Here is a 16202-nt window from a genome sequence, read left to right on the forward strand (position 1 = left end):
AGCTGCCAAAAAGGCCAACACAGTGCTAGGCTGCATTAACAGAGGGATAGAATCAAGATCACGTGAAGTGTTAATACCACTTTACAATGCCTTGGTAAGGCCACACTTGGAATACTGCATCCAGTTTTGGTCACCGCAATGTAAAAAAGATGTTGAGACTCTAGAAAGAGTACAGAGAAGAGCAACAAAGATGATTAGGAGACTGGAGGCTAAAGCATATAAGGAACGGCTGCTGGAATTGGGTATGCCTAGTTTAATGAAGAGAAGGACGAGGGGGGACATGATAGCAGTGTTCCAATATCTCAGGGGCTGCCATAAAGAAGAGGGAGTCAAGCTATTTTCCAAAGTGCCTGGAGGCAGGACAAGAAGCAACGGGTGGAAACTAATCAAGGAGAGAAGCAATCTAGAACTAAGGAGAAACTTCCTGACGGTGAGAACAATTAACCAGTGGAACAACCTGCCTCCAGAAGTGGTAAATGCGCCAACACTGGAAGTTTTTAAGAAGAGACTGGGCAGCCATTTGTCCGAAATGGTATAGGGTTTCCTGCCTGAGCAGGGGGTTGGACTAGATGACCTTCAAGGTCCCTTCCAACTTTACTATTATTATTATTATTATTATTATTATTATTATTATTATTATTATTATTATTATTATTATTATTATTATATCTGAGTGCAAGATCTTGGGTTATTTTTTAGGAAACTCTGCTGGCAACCTTAGTTATTTTTTAGGTTTTGATGAAAGGAACACAGGACAGCCAGAAAATCTTGTCCCTGAAACATTTATATTTAGTTACCTACTATCTACCTACCTATCATCTCTGTCTGTCTGTCTGTCTGTCTGTCTGACTCTCTCTCTCTCTCTCTCTCTCTCTCTCTCTCTCTCTCTCTCTCTCTCTCTCTCTCTCTCTCCTATCTATCTATCTATCTATCTATCTATCTATCCAATCTATGCTAGAAAGACATATACCACCGCTAGGTGTGAGAAGGGAATTCCTCAATGTTGGGTCCTCTCCCAGAGGCCTGGGAGTTTGAGTGTTCTGCACAATACTGTATCTTAATTGTTCCTAGCATGTTAGTCTTCTGGAGAGAGAGCTCTGATGTTGTTCCTGGGATCTGTTGGAACCATTCCAGTTCAGGAGTCACAGACTTGAATGCTCCTAACCAACACTGGCAGCACTTTGGCCTTTACTTTCCAAATACTTTCTAATTCCTCCTTTAGGCCCTGGCACTCTACAGCTTCTTGTATTCATTTTTTCCTGAATTTGTTGTCAATTGGCACTGCTAACCAGTGTCACTTGATAGTGCCAAATGATTGATTAGTTATAGATAATTAATAAAGTGAAAACCCTGCAAGAAATTCATGTTATGGATCCTGGCTTATAAGGAAGTGTGCAAAAGATCTGTAAATAATGATGTGTTTGGTAACAATTGTCGTAAAAACATTCAGTGATTGTGTTTGAAAAAAAGAATTGGGTTTTTTGTTTGTTTATTTGTTTGTTTCCTTCATGACCATGAGAGATGGAAACAGCTTTCACTATAAATTATTCATAGTAGAATTGGCTTATAGAATGCTTACCCTTTATGTTATTACAAATGAAGGCTTTTAAAGTATCAATGACTATTCTCCCCATCCTTTTAAATGTTCTTATGCTTCCACGTGAGGAGAATTCTCCCTTCCCCTCAGCTCTCTTGCCCATTCCTTTGTGGTCATCTTTATATTTTCTTTGTAGGAAGAAGGCTGTGAAGCTTCTTTTGGTCCACAGGAGTCCTTCATCCACTTGGCTAGTGACAATTTTGCTGCAGGTGGACCTTGGAAGATGACAATGGACCAAATCTTGAATGAGATTAAGAGGTGCCAGGTATTTTATTTGGAGAAGAGGATTATCTTTAGTGGTTTGAATGAAATATGTGGGTATACAGTCATTCCTCGGAAACCCTCATCTACACTCCTACCTATAGGTCAAGTTTGAGTGCTTGGTAACAATTGAGGTTCACTAGACATGCCCCATCATTAATATTCCATGTTTGATTCCTCTTGTTGAACCAGGAATATAGTGTTGTTCTTAATAGATTCTCTTTAGCCGTCCACTTAAATTAACTTTATCACCGTTTAAGCATGAGAGAAAATTTCTCATTGCCATTTGGTTGTCTTTTTAACTTCAGGATATATGGAAAACTTTTGAAGGAGATTGCTTATTCTTGGAGGCAAACATAAGGGCAAGTGAGCAGGACTTGGCCAAATTCAAAGAAGAATATGAGCTTCTTAGTCGAAATCTTCTTGAAGCTGAAAATGAGGCCAAGGCTCAGGAAGGCTCCTTTCAGGTCTGACCATTTTAAATCCAGAATTATATATTTACTTTCCTGTAAATTTTGATTTTAAACTTTTAATGGAAGAACATGTTGACTGCATCGTTATATTACTTCTGATTGCCTATAGAAATCTCCAGGATGTGGACATGAGGCCCACTATAGTAGCTCTAATGTGCCACATTTTAAAAATAGACTCTGTACGTTTTTAATTTAAAAGAAACATTTTGACAATGCCTGAAAGAAGTTAGATGTTGTAATTTATATGCTTATATTGTTTCAGTTAAGCCTTACATTGTTGCTTATTTTACAAAAAAAAAAAAAATTCTTCTTGCAGCCACTGGATGAATACATTTGAGGTGGAGACTTCTAAGACCTTGATCTTATCATCTCTAGAATTTTTCTTAAGAACTTTGGCACAAATTAGAATTTTCCCCAGTTATTGCCAATGCATATTGCAAGCTTTTGCTTGCAGACAGTTGGGTAAAATCCATGCCATGCCACTTATGGCAACTAGACATTCCAGTCGGAATATATCAGAAGTCATAATTTTTGATGTAGAAATGAAACTTTGCAGCCCTGTAGCAGGGAAGATGTGCCATCTTCTGTTTAATAGCAGAAAAGCATGATCCACCTTCATATTCCAAATAACTATGCCAGTCTGTGTTTAATCACTTGCCTGTGTTTAATCATGGCTTGCTCAACCCAGTTTTTTAGGTTCACAGGACCCAGTAAGCCAATAAAGGACACAGTTAAATTTGCAAAATACACTTAACTAAAATGTACTTAGTTAATTTGTAGTTCAAAGTATGAGGCAAATACAGCCATTGTTTCCCACATTCTATTATCTCCAAAATTGTTCCTGACAGATTCCCTAGCTCAGGCCTCTGGTCACAAGATGAAGCCCTGGAGAGGCCAACTTCAATGCTGTAGCTGTAGAAGTTGATAGATTGTAGTCTGTTTTCTCAGAGAAAACAGTAGTGCATGTTTGGACTGCCATCCAGTGACAAAGAAGTGCCACTTGTTCTGATTTAGTGGTCTACCTTCTTCTCTGCAGAAAATGCTTCAGTTGGGAAAGAAGGATTCAAACCAGCTAATGCAAGAAAAACAGGCATTGGAATATGAATTGAAACAGCTCCATGCAGCCCAGGAAGAAATTCTTAAGGTATCTGCAAAAACATATTATTTTATTTAAATTCCCATAGGCAAGATTTGGCCCAAAGCTATACAAATTATTCAAAACCTCAGCCAGAATTCTTTTTTCAGATTTCTCCATTTGGAGGAATTCTCCAAACCACTTTTTTTTTCTATTACATTTTTGTATTTATCTCAAAGATAAGATGTTACATATAAAATAAACAACTACAAAGATAATAAAAAGAAAGACAAAAATTACAGACAAGACAAAAAAGAAAGTAATAATAAAAATGTGCACAACATAAATAAAACCAACATTAAATAGAATCAACCCCACCCTGGCTGAATGTTGAGAAATATGTCTCAAATCAATCTCGTAAATTCCCCCTCTTGCACTGTGCATCTACAAATAATTATAAACTTTTTCATCTATACTTGCTATATTTTGTTGTTGTTAGTTGCGAAGTCATGTCCGACCCATCGCGACCCCATGGACAATGTTCCTCCAAGCCTTCCTGTTCTCTACCATCTTCTGGAGTCCATTTAAGCTCACACCTACTGCTTCAGTGACTTCCAGCCACCTCATTCTCTGTCGTCCCCTTTTTCTATTGCCCTCAATCTTTCCCAGCATAAGACTCTTCTCCATTAAGTCCTTCCTTCTCATTAGGTGGCCAAAGTACTTGAGTTTCAGCTTCAGGATCTGGCCTTCTAAAGAGTAGTCAAGGTTGATCTCCTCTAGGACTTCTTAGCTTATAGATGAGTTACAGATTGATATAGGATGAGATTAGAAACCAGGAGACTGTATGTTCAAGTCCTATCTTAGCCATGAAAGCCAGCTAGGTGACTTTGGGCCAGTCACCTCACAGGGTTGTTTTTGTGGGGAAAATAGGTATGTGGGCTTGGTTTGCCACCTTGAATTATTTGTAAAAATAATTTTTAAAAAAAGATGGGATCCAAATAATAAAAAAGGATCTTTCTACTTATACAGTATATACAGTTTATAATTATCTTGATATAAGATAATTCTCTTAATACATGATAGTGTATCAGGTTTGCTGATACACCACAAAATTCAGGTGAAAAATAAATGATGGCGAAGGGCTCCATTAGGATCTCTCTAAACTAGATGAATGGTCAAATAGTACAATTTAAGTAAGTGAAAAGTGAATTTACATCAAAGTAACACTCTCACTTCATAAATAAACTAATGAGATTTGTGTTTCTATGTCTAATCATAATGAAATTTAATGACATTTAGTAGTAATTTAATGAAGATGTTCATTTAGCATACCCATTAGTGAAAAAGGCAAATTCCATAACTGCCAGCACTGTAACACCCTTATACAACTCTGTGGAATGTTTGCATTTAGAAAAGTGCGTATCAACAATCAAATGGAGTTACTGAAACTAGCATTGAAACAGGGTATATGGAAAGGTATAGAAGAACTGACCGGTATAGGACTGACCGGTTTGATCGCCTTGCAGTCCAAGGGACTCGCAAGAGTCTTCTCCAGCACCATAGTTCAAAGGCCTCAATTCTTTTGTGCTCAGCCTTTCTTATGGTCCAACGTTCACAGCTATACATTTCAACTGGGAAAACCATGGCCATGACTATACGCACTTTTATTGGCAGGGTGATGTCTCTGCTTTTTAGTATGCTGCCTAGATTTGCCATAGCTTTCCTCCCCAGGAGCAAGCGTCTTTTAATTTCTTGGCTGCAGTCCCTATCTGCGGTGATCTTGGAGCCCAGGAAGATAAAATCTCTCACTACCTCTATTTCTTCCCCATCTATTTGCCAGGAATTGAGAGGGCCGAATGCCATTATCTTGGTTTTCTTGATGTTGATTTTCAAGCCAAATTTTGCACTCTCCTTCTTCACCTGCATCAAGAGGCTCTTTAGTTCCTCTTCACTTTCTGCCATTCATCTGCATATCTTAGGTTGTTGATATTTCTTCCGGCAATCTTAATTCCAACTTTTGATTCATCTAGCCCTGCCTTTCTCATGATGTGCTCTGCATATAAGTTAAATAGGCAGGGCAACAGAATACAGTCTTGCCTGACTCCTTTTCCAATTTTGAACCAATCTGTGGTTCCGTGTCCAGTTCTCACTGTTGCTTCATGACCTGCATATAGGTTTCTCAAGAGACAAATAAGATGGTCTGGTACTCCCATCGCTTTAAGAACTTGCCACAATTTGTTGTGATCCACACAATCAAAGACTTTAGCATAGTCAATGAAGCAGAAGTAGATGTTTTTCTGGAACGCTTTCTCCATGATCCAGCATATGTTGGCAATTTGATCTCTAGTTCCTCTGCCTCTTCGAAATCCTGCCTGTACTTCTGGAAGTTCTCGATGCACATACTGCTGGAGTCTAGCTTGTAGGATTTTAAGCATAACTTTACTTGCATGTGAAATGAGTGCAATGGTAAGTTAGTTTGAACATTCTTTGGCATTGCTTTTCTTTGGAATTGGAAGTAAAGTGACCTTTTCCAATCCTGTGGCCACTGTTGAGTTTTCCAAATTTGCTGGCAAATTGAGTGTAGCATTTTTTACTGCATCGCCTTTTAAGATTTTGAATAGCTCAGCTGAAATACTGTCACCTCCACTAGTTTTGTTGTTGCTCAGCTTTCCTAAGGCCCATTTAACTTCACATTCTAGGATGTCTGGCTTGAGGTCAGTGACCACCCCATCGTGGTTATCAGGGATGCTAAGCTCATTCTTGTATAGTTCTTCTGTGTAATTTTGCCACCTCTTCTTAATCTCTTCTGCCTCTGTTAGGTCCCTGCCATTTTGTTCCTTTATCATGCCCATCTTTGCATGAAACGTTCCCTTCATATCTCCAATTTTCTTGAAGAGATCTCTGGTCCTCCCTATTCTATTGTTTTCTTCTATTTCTTTGCACTGTTCATTTAAGAAGGTATTCTTATCTGTTCTAGCTATTCTCTGGAATTCTGCATTCAATTGGGTGTATCCTTCTCTTTCTCCCTTGCCTTTCGCTTCCCTTCTTTCCTCAGCTATTTGCAAAGCTTCCTCAGACAGCCATTTTGCTTTCTTGCATTTCTTTTTCTTTGGGATGGTTTTAGTTGCTACCTCTTGTACAATGTTGCGAATCTCCGTCCATAGTTCTTCAGGCACTCTGTCTATCAGATATAATTCCTTAAATCTATTTGTCACCTCTACTGTATATTCATCAGGGATATGATTTAGTTCATACCTGAGTGGCCTAGTGCTTTTCTCTACTTTCTTCAATTTAAGTTTAAATTTTGCAATTTTGAAACTCATGATCTGAGCCACAGTCAGCTCCTGGTCTTGTTTTTACTGACTGTATAGAGCTTCTCCATCTTTGGCTGCAGAGCACATAGTCAATCTGATTTCTGTGTTGACCATCTGGTGACATCCATGTGTAGAGCCATCTCTTGGGTTGTTGGAAAAGAGTGTTTGTTATGACCATCGTATTCTCTTGACAAAATTCTATCAGCCTGTGCCCTGCTTCATTTTGTACTCCAAGGCCAAACTTGCCTGTTATTCCGTTTATCTTTTGGCTTCCTACTTTAGCATTCCAATCCCCCATGATGATAAGGGCATCATTTTTTGGTGTTGATTCTCTAAGGTGCTGTAGGGCTTCATAGAACCGGTCAATTTCATCCTCTTCAGCACCAGTGGTTGGGGCATAGACTTGGATTACTGTGATATTGAATGGTTTTCCTTGGATTTGCACTGAGATCATTCTGTCATTTTGGGGATTGTATCCCAGTATTGCTTTTCCGACTCTTTTATTGACTATGAGGGCTACTCCATTTCTTCTGAGGGATTCTTGCCCGCAGTAGTATACCTGATGGTCATCTGAGTTAAATTCACCCATTCCTGTCCATTTTAGTTCGCTGATTCCTAAGATGTCGATGTTCAGTCTAGTCATCTCTTGTTTGACCACGTCCAGTTTGCCTTGATTCATAGATCTTACATTCCAGGTTCCCATGGAGAAAAGATCTTTACAGCATCGGACTTTCCTTTCACCACCAGATGCATCCACAGCTGAGCGTCCTTTCGGCTTTGGCCCAGTCACTTCACTCTTTCTGGCGCTACTAGTACTAGCCCTCTGCTCTTCCCCAGTAGCATATTGGACACCTTCCGACCTGAGGGGCTCATCTTCCAGCGTCATATCTTTTTGCCTTTTGGTACTGTCCATGGGGTTTTCATGGCAAAGATACTGTAGTGGGTTGCCATTTCCTTCTCCAGTGGATCACATTTTGTCAGAACTCTCTGCTATGACCTGTCCCTCTTAGGTGGCCCTGCACGGCATAGCTCATAGCTTCATTGAATTACGCAAGCCCCTTCGCCATGACAAGGCAGTAATCCATGAAGGGGTTGCTATATTTAGAATATTACTATTTTACATCATTGTTTCTTAAAAAAAAATCTCAAGTATAGAAATCTAATATCTATCGATGAAGTCATCCCAATAACCATTTATTGGGACTTGACATGTATGTCAGTCACATTTTCTGCCTTATGAACCAACTCAGGAGGCTAAAACATTTGGTGAGTTACTTTTGTGTCTTGAGTCCCAATTTGTGTGCTAGCACTCAAGGAACAAGTAAACCTATTGCATAGGGGACAATGTCTCAAGATTCTTTGTTAAATGTATACAACTTTGCATTGCCCAGATGCCAGCTGCTCTTCCTAACAGAGAAATGGTGTTTAAGGGTCATGTGGAAAAGGAAAAGATGGACAGCTTTCCAGAAATGCTGACTTTCGTGCCCCAGATCCGATACCCTGTACTTGGGGGATCAGCTCTCATCACTTTTGAGGATCCTGAAGGTAGGAACAACACTTCAAAAATGACATTCTGGTTCTTTTTATCAGCAGCATGTAGTTGTGATTCACAGTGGAAGTAAAGAATAGGAACTAGTTTGGAGCGGGGGGGTTAAAAAACTGTAAGCACAACATGATTTATGTTGACTTCAGATCAATTAAGTTATTAGTTCAGACTTACTTTGCCATGGAGTCTTTATTTAGCCTTAAGTAGTAAAGCTCATTCTTTTAAAATCGGAGAAAAATATTAAGCGGAAGAAATAAAAGAGAAGTATCGCATGGATTTTAATAGCTCTCTTAATCTGATTTGTATCATTTCAACCAGTGTCTACTTTGGTGATATTTCTCTATACCAAAACAAAAAATAATAAGAAGAAAAGCTCTCCTGCTTGTACAAATGGCGCATTGTAGCTTTTCATTCAAACAACTTATTGTCTATTCAGAGGAAATGATCTTACCTAAAATACAGAAACAATCTGCAAATTTCAGTAAGAACTAGGATTGAGTGCCGTTAGAGAATTTGGGAGGGATATTTTGATCAGTGCAGTGACCCCTTTACAGGTCCTGGGCACCATTGCTTGGTCTTGCACAGTGATCCAGGTATTTTCCAAAGATTAAAAAAAAAGAGAATCCACAAAGGAAAATGTATTTAAAGCACAATTTCCAACTTCATGAGCCCTCTCTTTTATACTTTTGGTACTACCATTATGTACTTTTTTAGAAACTGATTTTTTTCATTCCATCCTATATTGAATTCACTGGTAAAGAACCCCAAATCCTCCATACTCACTCAAGCGATTAGATGGTCCAAAAATTCTGAATAAGGAAGTTAGGTAGGGCTTGTTGAACTGACACAAGAGATGCAGATAGAAGAGACTGGTTTGGTTTGAATATGTCTCATCCCTGACTTCTCCCCATCAGTTGCCAGGAGGATCATCCAAATGGGACAGCATTGCATTCAGCTAGATGAATGGAGCTATGTGCACGTGAAGGCTGAAGCTATGACATTGTTGCTGCCCTCATTCTTAAAGGTGAGTTCTGTAGCCTTTGATCATGGAGGAATGCACGCATTGGAGGGTTTAATGTAGAAAGGGACTCTAACTGCAAGTAATACTGTTTTCTCATTGTCTTCTCATCCCATCTACCTAAATCTGTGATTAAAGAGATCCCAACTGATCTTTTTTTATTGTTTCAGTCCCGTAATAAATGAGTTGAAGAGGGAATGTTATCAGGTACATCTAATCACATGGTGAGATGTAGGTGTTTGAAAAAAAGACGGCTAGCAGTTAAAAAAAAAATAAAGCAAAAATGTTCCCCTTGAATTTTCAAACTGCAAAGACATACTTTCCTTATCACTTGCATAACTTGTTTGAATTTTAATTTTTGGTAACTTATTTTCCATGTATTATTTATGGAGAAAGCCAAGGCACTGAGCATTAAAGCCTTGGTCCAAACACTGAAAATCCATTCTTATCTTTTTTCTGCATCTGCTGTTTCATTTGGGGCTGCCCATCTTTCAAGGATGCAGGGAGTCAAATCAAATGAAACTTTAGACTGAAAACTGAATTGTATGCTTCATTCCACATTGTACTTTCTTAAATGATCAGCTATCACTGTTTGAAAATATCATTCTGGAGAGCAGAGAAGTTACGGTATTCCCTTGCTTTACATTCTTCTATAACCAGTTAACATTTATTTTTATTTTTGTTTTCTTAAGCTGTAAAAAATCCCTATTAAGGCAAGACAAAACAACAGCGATGATGATGATGATGATGATGATGATGATGATGATAATAATAATAATAATAACAACAACAACAACAACACTACATGGCCAGTACATAAAAAAAAAAAATAGCAGGGAAAGCAAATAATAACAAGACCTGACAATAGCTAAGAGCAGGAAAGTTGAAGAAAGAGACCGTGGGACAAATTCTGGCTGAACAAGCCTTAAGAATAGATCCATACAAAGCCAGAAGTGAGAAGACAGCAAAAGACAGTAAGTGCCGTTTATGCAAGGAAGCTGAAAAAACAGTGGACCACCTGGTAAGCTGCTGCAAGATGGTCACCCAGACTGACTGTAAGCAGCGGTATGACAAAGTAGCAACAATGGTGCATTGGAAGATCTGCAAGAAATATCATTTGCCTGCAAACAAGAACTGATGGGCCATAAAATAGAGAAAGTCATAGAAAATAAAGAAGCTAAATTGCTCTGGGACTTTAGAATTCAGACAGACAGGCACTTGCCACTTAACACCCCAGACTTAACCATTGTTGAGAAGAAAGACAAAAAAGTCTGAATTGTGAACATTGCAGTAGAATAGAAGAGAAAGAACTGGAAACAATAACCAAATAGAAAGACTTACAAATAGAAAGACGGTGGCAAAAGCAAGCAAAGTTAGTACCAATAGTAATAGATGCCTTGGGTGCAATCGCAAAACAACTGGAGTACTACTTGAACATCATCAGCATTGACAAATTCATCATCAGTCAATTGCGAAAGGCAGCTTTACTCGGAACAGGTTACAGCCTGCAACGATATCTGTAACACCATCAAACATCCAGATCTGCCTATCCCAGGTCCTTGGAAAGAACTCGATAGGTAGACAAAAATGCCAAATTTAGTCTGAAAATCTGGCCAACTGTGCAACAGACAATAACAACAACAATAACAACAACAAATGACAAACATAATCAGCATTGACAAATTCACCATCAGTCAATCAATAAAAGGCAGCTTTACTTGGAACAGCTTACATCCTGTGATGATATTTGTAACACCATCAAACATCCAGATCTGCCTGTCCCAGGTCCTTAGAAAGAACTTGATAGGTAGACAAAAATATTAAATCCAGTCTGAACATCTGGTTGACTGTGTGACCAACAACAACAACAACAACAACAACAATAATAATGCTATACTATTGTTACAATTCTACTTTCTCAACACTTTTCCCCTTCTGTCCCCAGCAGATCTCCCTGAAGCAGAGTTCCCAGCAAGTGCTATTATCTGGATTGTCTGCCTTCTCTGTACCCAAAGACCAGCTCTACGACAAGCTAGCTCTGTTTTTCAGCAAACGGAAGAACCAAGGGGGTGAGGTGGATCATTGGGAACAGCTCACAAATTCAGATAATATAGTGCTGACTTTTGTGGATGATGGGGGTAAGAGAAAATGTGATAAAAGGGAGATTATGTGCATCATGTGTCTTGGGGAGAGTAATATTCCTTCCACAAATTGAGTCTCATGGTTATATTATCTCCTGGATTTAACAATGATTCTGTATTCGTCCTAAGATACTTCCAATGAAGCACACAAGGGCAGATTGAGAATTGTAAGAGCCGCCATCCACTCTTGGTTAGAGCGTGGAACAGGAAATTTTCTAGTTTCGGAGTCTTGAGCCATCAATAGATTCTCTCTGCATCTTTATCATAACCCTTTTTTAAAACAATCACTAGTACTGCAGCCCCTGCATTATCCTATAGTAATTACAAATAGTCTTTGTTTAGCGATCACTGGCAGCTTCGTTGTAAGTGAAACCACCACTGTGCTTATGATTTTACTTCAGTTTTCCTTTTCTTTACAGAGCTTCTTTAGTTTTAAATGCAGGATCTGGTGATAAAATTACTTTTTCACCACCATAGTAATTTTGAATGGTCATTAAACAAGGCAATTGCTAAACAAGGACTACGTGTAGTTCTGCAGTGTTGTATTATTTAGTATGAGAATGACTTCCTTTCCTCACTTTAAATCTCATTCCTTGTATTTTATTAACTTTTCCCTTGCTCACTACACTCCATCTTATTCAATGTCTCTTAAGTTTAATACTTTTAAAAATTTGTTTGGTTAATCTTCTTCATGAGACAGGTGAACTGGAGTATTTCTAATTTTATCTATTTTTTTTAGAACATTACAACGTTTAGTAATTCTTGAAACCTTTTTAATTTCAGCATTTTTGTTTGAACATCCCATAAGCATTTAGGTTTTTTTAGCATGTTTTTCCATTTTTCTTTCTGCTTTACTTCTCCATGCAAGCAGATTTATTTTCCTTCTAAGTGGAAAGAGGTGGGCAGAAAACTGAAATAAACCCAGCAGCATTGTGTTTTGTTATCTGTAGAATGTGCTTCGTCTTGCACCAGTACAAATATGTGGGGAACAGGTCCTGTTACAGATTTCAAACACAGGCTTTTTCCTCTCTTACAGTGGCTCAGCGGATTGTTGAAAAAGGGCTGTTCCAGGTGCCGCTTGGAAAGGAGACCCATCAGATCAAGGCATCACATTGCTTACATGGGGAAATTGCAGATTTAAAGGTGAGGGGAAAACATTGACAGAGACACACTGCATTCTCCTCTCCTAAAGCAAGCTCCTGGGGAGGAAAGCTATGGCAAATCTAGACAGCATACTAAAAAGCAGAGACATCACCCTGCCAACAAAAATACGTATAATCAAGGCCATGGTTTTCCCAGTTGCAATGTATGGATGTGAAAATTGGACCATAAGAAAGGCTGAGCGACAAAGAATTGAGGCCTTTGAACTATGGTGCTGGAGAAGACTCCTGCGAATCCCTTGGACTGCAAGGCGTTCAAACCTGTCAGTCCTAGAAGAGATCAACCCCGACTGCTCTTTAGAAGGCCAAGTCCTGAAGTTGAAACTCAAGTACTTTGGCCACCTAATGAGAAGGAAGGACTCACTGGAGAAGGGCCTAATGCTGGGAAAGATTGAGGGAAATAGAAAAAGGGGACGACAGAGAATGAGGTGGCTGGATGGAGTCACTGAAGCAGTAGGCGTGAACTTAAATGGATTCCAGAAGATGGTAGAGGACAGGAAGGCCTGGAGGAACATGTCCATAGGGTTGCGATGGGTCGGACACGACTTCGCAATTAAACAACAGCAACAAAGCAAACTATGCTCCCCCATCCAAAAATTACAGTGATGAGGGTAACTGTTTTCCAAAAGTAATGGGTGGGGCAGAAGGAAATTTAGTTTCATTTATGTTTAACTTTAATTCAAAATATATATCATTCACATGATTACTTGCCAGTCATATATTGAATCATTTTCTTTCTCTCTCATTGTAAAAATTAAAACCTGGCATCAAATGTTTGAAGATTTATGGGAGCCACATCACCTTTGGGGGCATGAGTTTCTCTAGAATCAAAAGGGTCAAAAGCTACAAGAAAGCAGGTGCAACTTCACAACTGAAACTCTGACCTTTTATACATGCAGTTCTTGACACAGAAACAGACTATTCTTAGGGAGGCTCTGCCCTAAACAATAGCCATCTCTGGCCCTAATTTGAGAGAGATTTTCCTTCTCAACACCAAAATTCTGATACATTATAGCAGCAATAATTCCACAGAAAAATGGTATATGAAGGAGAAGAAGAAAAGGTTTCCCTTAGCTCAGCTTAAAACTCTTTTCAAAAGTTGAGCAAAAATGATTCCATAAGACCCATACATTTAATTGTGTAATGCAAATGTGATAGGTATCTTTCCATATTGATGCCAGTTGAAGAATTTAAAAGACATTCTGTGGTCCATTAGAATTACTGTAGAATGGGCCTATCATGCATATGAATTGGATATTCAACCCTCTCATATGAAAAACCCCAATGTAAAGGAGAGGACACTGACTAGCCAATCCATAAACCAAAATCTTTTGAATCTTGTTTTTGTTTTAACAACTTGTTCTTGGCTTTATATTTATCTTCAACTGTGGCATTTGTTCACCAACCTCCATTTTTTCTCTCCACCTCAGCTTCATCCTTCTTTCTGTGCTCGTACCGTCCTGCTGACAGAGATTCCAGATGTCTTAGGGAGGGAGCTGATGTGTGAAGCTTTGGAGATCCATTTCCAGAAGCAAAGCAAGGGTGGAGGAGAGGTAGAAACTGCTGTGTACATTCCAGCTGGACATTATGCAGTAGCTGTTTTTGAGGAGGAGGACTGATTCTGCATGCCAAAGCTAGAACAAATGATATTTCAGTTCTGATACAGCTGAAAAGAAGCACATGGAACATGCTAATATCTCAGGGAAGAGGGGTGAAATTTTGATTGCTTGAACTGAGGGTTAGTGGAATAAGATAGAAACTGATGAACTAGTATCATTAGGGAAGGGGGGGGAATAAATCCATTTTGTAGTTTATTGAAAAATTGAAAGATTTTCTGCCACAATGATATCTATCTTTCATGTCTGAACTATGCATGATTTGGTCTGTTTTGTTGTTTGCTCCTTCAGTAATTTTACTGCATGGCATTGAAGTACCTGCTAAATTGTATTTTTGTGCAGAATACATTCAACAAGAAAAATGTTCAGAAAATAAAAATAAAGGCATGCTGTTTACAAAGAATTTGTGTAATCTTTATGCAAAGGGAGCAGGACTCTAAGTAAAATAATTGGAATATATATATAGCTGTACTTCATATATATGAAACCAGTACAATAACCTAACGTATCTACAAAGTTCCATGGCCAAGGAGGAATATAATATTGGCTATTTGTAATTCAACACTAGAAACCCCGCAAATTGAAGTTGCCTGGATGAATCTGGGCAGGAATGTCTGCAGATGTGTTCAAAACATCAAGATGGCATCCACAATCATGTAATCAAAACTCCACTCATTTTTACATGGGTTGGACATGTGGCATTTGTGATGCATAAAATGCAGGGCTTTATACCCACGTGACTGACTTTTTTGACCACCTGAATCTGGGTGTACAGAAATTCTAGATATCTAATATTTACCTAACTATTCTTTTTTTTAAGGACTTGATGGGGTTAAAGTACATGATAGGAAATTCACTTAGCTTTTCCCATTTTCTCTTTGCATCTGTTGAATCTTAGCATAATAAGCCTTCAGCAAATGCAAATGAGGATCCAGATATCCTAGAGCAGGGGTCTTCCAACCTGGCCCTTTTATGACTTGTGAACTTCAGCTCCCAGAATTCCTCAGCCAGGCACGCTGGCTGAGGAATTCTGGGAGTTGAAGTCCACAAGTCAGAAAATGGCCAAGTTTGAAGACCCCTGTCCTAGGGAAACCCAGCACAGGACAAACAGAGGTCTATTATTTTTTGTACTTTAACCAAGTTGTTTTGATGGTCTTAGTAAAGCAATGAAAGGTAGGTAACATTTCACACACAGACTTAAGCGAACATAGGCAAATTATATATTTTAAGTATAAATATATTTAAAAAAAGCTTCTAGGACCAAAACCAGTTTGAATCTTTGGTTCATTCTAAGATTAAGTTCTGCTTCTGGAGTATATGGAAAAACTACACCATCTAGCACTGTTTGGACAATTACAAGGATCAGTTGGGATTGTTACTGTTGTTGGTGAGGAGAGGTCCTGCCCTCAGCCCCTACTATGTGGACTGCCAGAGGGCTTGGTGCTTTATGCTCTTCTTTTTAACATCTATTTGAGGCCATGGGATGACATCTATCCATTGGCATAGGTTGAGATATCATCTATATACTGATGATACTCATTTATATATTTCTACCCCTGGTGAATTAAGTGATGCCATGGCTGTCTTATCCTGGTGTTGGGGTGGTGAGAGTCCCCAGGCTTCAGCTGAACCCTGGCAAGGCTGAGTGGCTTTGGTGCTCAGTGATTTCAGGAATATGTCATCTTTGGTATTGGATGTGGATTGCACTACTCCAGACAGAGTAGTACACAATCTGGCAGTCACCTTAAACTCACAACTCCTGCTGGATGAGTAGGTGGCAGTAGTGGCTAGGAGGGCCTTCACACAGCTTCATCCATTCATGGCCAGTTGCACCCATTCCTAGGTCACCAAGTCCCACTTACAGTCATCATGTCCTAGTCACCTCCAGGTTGAACTATAGCAATGTGCCCTACATGATGCTGCCCCTGAAGAATACCCAGATGCTTCAGTTGGTACAGAATATAGCAGCCCGGGCAGTTATGTGCACTCCTAGAGCATTAC

General features: G+C 39.1%; 1 protein-coding gene across 1 annotated transcript in view; it reads left to right on the plus strand.

Annotated features, from left to right (window-relative positions):
* Positions 1 to 14568, plus strand: part of IFI35 (interferon induced protein 35) — a 16522-nt gene extending 1954 nt beyond the window's left edge. The window contains exons 2-9 of the mRNA XM_015814212.1: positions 1734 to 1862; positions 2167 to 2325; positions 3368 to 3475; positions 8112 to 8265; positions 9181 to 9290; positions 11233 to 11422; positions 12462 to 12568; positions 14016 to 14568. Coding sequence (XP_015669698.1) covers positions 1734 to 1862; positions 2167 to 2325; positions 3368 to 3475; positions 8112 to 8265; positions 9181 to 9290; positions 11233 to 11422; positions 12462 to 12568; positions 14016 to 14204 — 1146 coding nt within the window. The 3' untranslated portion in view covers positions 14205 to 14568. The remainder of the gene's footprint in view (positions 1 to 1733; positions 1863 to 2166; positions 2326 to 3367; positions 3476 to 8111; positions 8266 to 9180; positions 9291 to 11232; positions 11423 to 12461; positions 12569 to 14015) is intronic.
* The last annotated feature ends 1634 nt before the right edge of the window (positions 14569 to 16202 follow it).

Source organism: Protobothrops mucrosquamatus, unplaced genomic scaffold (genome assembly GCF_001527695.2).
Source record: "Protobothrops mucrosquamatus isolate PMUCROS unplaced genomic scaffold, P.Mucros_1.0 scaffold227, whole genome shotgun sequence".
Taxonomy (NCBI): Eukaryota; Metazoa; Chordata; class Lepidosauria; order Squamata; family Viperidae; genus Protobothrops; species Protobothrops mucrosquamatus.